Source organism: Triticum dicoccoides, chromosome 6B (genome assembly GCF_002162155.2).
Source record: "Triticum dicoccoides isolate Atlit2015 ecotype Zavitan chromosome 6B, WEW_v2.0, whole genome shotgun sequence".
In the NCBI taxonomy this organism is placed as follows: Eukaryota; Viridiplantae; Streptophyta; class Magnoliopsida; order Poales; family Poaceae; genus Triticum; species Triticum dicoccoides.
The window spans coordinates 45968960-45974531 of NC_041391.1; the positions used below are offsets into that span (position 1 = coordinate 45968960).

At 48.0% G+C, this 5572-nt stretch overlaps 1 protein-coding gene across 1 annotated transcript; it reads left to right on the forward strand.

The window, feature by feature from the left end:
- The first annotated feature begins 941 nt into the window (after positions 1 to 941).
- On the forward strand, positions 942 to 4983 carry LOC119324589 (BTB/POZ domain-containing protein At4g08455-like). Its single transcript, XM_037598367.1, has 2 exons — positions 942 to 1483; positions 4315 to 4983. Exons 1-2 carry the CDS (start codon positions 1181 to 1183, stop codon positions 4786 to 4788), a joined length of 777 nt encoding a protein of 258 aa, XP_037454264.1. The 5' UTR covers positions 942 to 1180; the 3' UTR covers positions 4789 to 4983.
- Positions 4984 to 5572: the final 589 nt, after the last annotated feature.

Consider the following 5572-nt stretch of genomic DNA (forward strand, 5'->3'; position numbering starts at 1 on the left):
AAGTTTGGAGGATGCTCAAAAGATGGATGATCATGTACAAAGGGGAAACGCTGGAGAAGTTTCAGCAAATCTCGCTCTGGATATCCAGCATCCTCGCAGTGCCCTTTCAGTTGACAGTGGGGTGAGTGATGGTGAGGTTGACACTGAAGGTGTCTTCCGAAACCTCTAAGCTTGCCAACCTGTCATTGAGGACAGGTGAGGATCTTTGGAAGAAAAGCGCTACATGGGCACATGACGCCTCGTTGAAGAAAGTTGCTCAGACCACATCAAGCCCAGTCACTCCTCTGGAGATGCCTGGCTCGTCGACCCAGCCGCTCAAGAAGATGAGGAGTGATGTTGTGGAGCAAATCAAGATGGCGAGGCTGATGCTGATCGCGCGAGACAAGGCAACATGGCCAGGCTGTGTTGCTCCCCTTGGAGGTGCTGAACCAGAGATGCTGCCCTGGGAGTAGTTGAAATTCCTTAGAGAGTTCACCCTTGATGTAATATAAAGTCTTAAAGTAGCGTGGCTGGAGGCTGATGTGATTTTTGTTTTCTAGTTTATGGTGGTTTGTGATATCAGAACATGCTTCGGTTTGGAAGTGTGATGTAAGACTTTGTGGTTTCATTTTCAATGGAACCGAGGGCCTAAAATCCCCTTATGCTCTATATTATTTTTTTTGCTTAATGACCCCGAAATGGCCCAAACAGTCTAGCAGGCCAAAAACACATGGGCCGATCATGCCTGGCGGGCCGGCATGACAGCCAGATTAGCCGAGGGAGCACAGCACGCGGGTCGGTACGACATGGCCCGTTTACTAGTCATGCCCCTGAGGGCCGTGTTGCGCCAGGACGATTAGTATGGGCCGTGCCGGCCCGTTTCGCCAGCTCTGCGCGCCTCCCCTCCATTTAACGAAATGGAGGCCCGTCAACCAGCCCATCTGAACTTCTGCAAGCCCAAGCCATCCTCGGATTCACCGGTTCTCAAAAGGAAAAAACAACCGAGAGATCCTCGGATTCACCACCATCTCCGGCGGCGGCGGCGGCCGCGACAATCGAGTCCACCACCTTCCATCCATCCATCCACCCACCCGCCCGAACAGCCAAACCAGAAGTCCCCCCCGGAGCAAGCGAGCAGGGGGCAGGCACCTCCGAGGGCTCGCCGTCGGAACTGGCCGGCCGCCGCCGCAGACCGGAGGAGATGTACTGCCAGTCGTGCAAGAACGTGTACGACGAGGAGGACGCCGGGACCTGCAAGGAGTGCTACGAGGAGGCCAGCGAGACGGAGGAGGAGCTCAAGCGCGAGATCGACGACCTCCGCTCCCGCCTCCTCTTCCTGCGCCTCCCCTCCCCCACACTCGACGCCTCCGCCGCCGGCCACTCCGACCTCCTCCTCCACGCCATCCCCGCCTCCTCCTCGTCGTCGACCTCGCCCTCCCCCTCCGGCGACGCCGACGGGGCCCGCCTCGACACCCCCGCCGTCCCGGCCCACCGCGTCATCCTCGTGAGTCATTTCCCCCTTTCCTTATGTTTTCTTGATGCGATTCAGTTCAAATTCGGACTAGTTTACCTGCGTGCTGCCAGATTTTGCTACGGTAGGTATTGATTAGATTGAGAATTTGAGTCTAGCTCGGTGTTCTTTGATGTTGGCTGTGTAATTAGCCTGCACTGATACTGTCAAGACGCCCAAAGTTCCACAAGTCAGTGTTCTCACTTCAATGTTGCTAGTCTGCACTGCTGCCGTCGAGCGGTGAGCACTATCTTCTCTGAACATGCCTGGATAGAATTTTGGCAGGTTTTGTGTGAAGTTTTATTAGAATTGAAACATGTTTTCTACTGCATGACACATGATGTGCTGCTGGCCAGCTTGTCCAATGTGACATCAGTCACCAGGGGCTGCTCTGTAGTTCACTGTATAGACTAACGAAAATGGTTTAAGGGGAATACATTGTTGACAACTTGAGGCAAAACGGAGCCTGGACGTCAACATTGATCTTGCGTTCATCAACATTTATGCGGAAATTTCTCAATTTCGAAATAGTAGGGTGAAAATAGGAATGTATATCCTAACGCTAGTAAGTAGAGTGACCATAAAGGTATTGAAGGGCCATTGAGTTCAGTGCCCTCACAAACCCTGTTTAGCTCCTGCCGTGAAGAACAGATCAGTCTCCGACTCTGTAGACACACAACTCACCCACCCAGGAGGGTGTGGCAGGGTTGAGTGATTGGTCAGAGCAGCAGGACGCAGTCCTCTGCTCTTGATTAGTGGGTGGAAAGAAACAAACAGAGATAGGTGTGCGTGTCATATAGTATTCTGGCTTTTCGGGCGTGGTGTTGCTCAGATAAAGCCTTTCAAACACCAGCAATGATGCGGCATATTAGTTAGACAATTAAACGGAAGCAGAATCAGTAAGCTAAGAAATCGCTCCAAAGACCAAGCCGTATTCTAGTTTGAACTTGACACAAGGTTTCTATCTTTTTCATTTGGTTCATGTGAGGAGGTTCCAGGGTAAGCCTGCATCTGGAATAAATCACTATACGGCAGCAGCGGAGATACAAGAAAGTTGCTGGGCAGGCCAGGCTAAGAAATAACACACAGTGTTTGTCCTTAAGGCCCAGTTTTGCTCTCACCCTCCACTTGTTTTTGCTGGGCTGGGGAAGCCACAGCCCAGGTCGGCCCCAACATAGTTCTGCCACAGACCACACCATCTTTAGGACTTATTTTCCTGGTGGCCATGGTGGCAAAATGAACACATGCAATGGCTTTCTCGCCTAGCCATGCAATCGACCTGGTGTGTGTGGTGGGCACCTGAATGGTGTGGCGATTATATGAATTTGTGTGTGTAGAGGCAGCATCTTTTCTTGCACTGCAGGATAATGCATTCTGACTTCACTGCACATATGCAGTTCTGCACGCATAGATAAAATGATAGGAACGACTCTGCAAACTTGAAAATGGGATGATATTTAGAGCGGCTTCCTGACTTGCGTTTATTTTCATTCACTTAATTGCAATTTCCTTATGCTGGATGATTGCTGATTTGCATGATATGGTTTGCTTTATGGAAGCAGAGAAATATTTGAAATGCGACGATACAGTAAGAGTAAGTGAGTAACACATTCTAACTTATCTCTATGTGTTGTGAACCAGAGGGAGTCAGCTAGCAGATGTGGTAGGATAGCTGTTGAGTTGATTTTGGAGGGGAGTTCATGTAGAAAAGTCTATGGGGTGGGGTCTGATTGTATCAGGATAGGTCAAGAGGCAAAACATCCAGTATATACGGTTGCATTATTCGGTAAAAAGGGATGCATTACTCGTTAAGAGAAAAGGATGCATTGTCTCAGTTTAATCTAGCAAGAAGAATCAATCTAATCTCTCCCAGTTATTCTCTCGTCTCAACCTATGTGTACCAAATCGCTTGCGGACACACTGTCTGACTATCTTCAGCATGGTAATAATCCCATTGTGGATCTAAGTTCACAACACTATGTCTCTCCCTGCTCACCATTCTATAGCTCGGTGCTGCTTCTAGCAGCCCCATGTACTTGGTGAGCACCATCTCTTAAATTGTCCCACCATCTGGCCCTGTATAGCAAGAGAGGTAAATCAGGTGTCTGGTCAGCTTCTGCCCAACTGTATAGCGTCTGTGACACATGCATGCTTGTTCGAGTTTTTCATGGGAAACAAAACTATTTGTATAAAGAATATTTTATATAAAGAATATTTTATGAAGACAAAATGCCTATTTGTACCACCAGGTGAAAGAGTTTGTGCACTATTCAGTCATAGTAGGATATTATGTCTTGCGCTGTAAGGTTCTCCATGGTAGTTCCTCTGTCAATTTGTCAACCGTTTTGGCTACGTCTTTTCATTTTTGTGCGAGTTTCAACTTTCAACCAAAATTGCTTTTTGGTTTAAAACCCAAAAAACCTGAATCAACAGCCACAGTTGCACCATTATTCAAATTTTCAACTTTGCTCTCAGTATTAATGGTCTCAGACTAAACCCACATGGCATGTTTAAATTTATTTGGTGTTGGCTTTTTGTTCAGCAGAATCCTTTGTAAGTCTATGATGTTTTCCAGTACAGTACTTAACTTTAATGCTAGTCAGATGCATAGCTATCTGATTTTAGCAAGCAGCAAATTGCTCTAACTCCAATTTATTTGTCGTGTATTCTGAAGATTGTCACCATTCGTGTATTTCCCTGCCACCTTAAGTCCACATTAATTAGTTATTACTCGACACATTTCACATTTGTGAATTGTTACTGATTTGCTTATGCTGGTTTGCCACAGTATGAATGTATCTAAACTGAGTTTCTCTTTTGAGCAGGCCAGCAGGTCTCCTGTGTTCAGAGCAATGCTTGACAGCGAGATGGAAGAGAGCCGGAGCGGCGTCATCAAGATGTACGACGTGTCCTACGATGTCCTCCGTGCTTTCGTCCACTACATGTACACGGGCGAGGCTCTCCTGGACGAGCAAATGGCCTGCGATCTCCTGGTGTTGGCCGAGAAGTACGAGGTAAAGCACCTGAAGACCTACTGCGAGAAGTTCATCACGTCCAAGGTGAACAACGACAACGCCATTGTCCATTACGCGTTTGCGCACCGGCACGGCGCGAAGCAGCTGCTCGAGGCCTCCATGTCGGCGCTCATGGATAGCATGCCCACGCTGGCGGAGCGGGAAGAGTACAAGGAGCTGGTCGAGAGGGACCCGAGGATCCTCGTGGAGATCTACGAGACCTATGTCAGCCGACAGGACAACACTGCCGCCGAGAGGGATTCAGATTGCTGCTGTAGAAAGTGATAGCCGAGGGTAAAATAAAGCCATAACATTCTGGCCAATGGTTTGCATATGAATTCATACAACAGCATAACATCGTAACCAATCGTTTGCGTAAAATGTGGTTTGGTGAGATATATATTGATGCAACCATGGATCGTTACTCGGATTATGGAATGGATCTAAGTTGACTTAAATGATTATTTCCAATATTTTGTATTTATGTTCTTTTGCCCTATACATACCAGCATTTTTGGAAAATTGTTACTTGGTGTGATGCTCTGGCAAACCATCTGAGTGAGGTGCTTTCAAATTGTACATGCCTACAAAGGTGCCACACGTCACAATTACGCCACCCAAGACGGTGAAGCCAATCCACCGCCCAAACACGGGTTTGAATGATCAACCACAAGAAAAAACTGCATTATGTTCTTCCAAATGACCTCTTTTATGGGGGAGACCACAATGTTTTGGAACTGAATAATGTAGGCCGAGGAGGAGTATGCGTGCGTAGTTGGCCGTTTGCATAGGCGGTGTCCCTAAACTCCAGATGCAAGACGAGTGGCTGCATCATTGTGGTCCAACAGTGCCATGGAGATGTCAATCTGAGCCACCCACGTGTTGTTCCGCAAGCTTGGTGGACACACCAATTTCTCTTGGAGATCTGAAAGATGGCCAATGTGAGGTTTTTCAGACGCATTCCCATCAACCATGGCGTCCGCAAGCTCGGTGGACACACCAATTTCCCTTGGAGATCTGAAAGATGGCCAGCGTGAGGTCTTTCAGATGCATTCCCATCAACCATGGC

Coding starts and splice junctions, on each gene's coding strand:
- LOC119324589 (XM_037598367.1), top strand. CDS start 1,181: ATGTACTGCCAGTCGTGCAAGAACGTGTACGACGAGGAGGACGCCGGG. Junction 1,484..4,314: donor CGGCCCACCGCGTCATCCTC/GTGAGTCATTTC, acceptor TCTTTTGAGCAG/GCCAGCAGGTCTCCTGTGTT.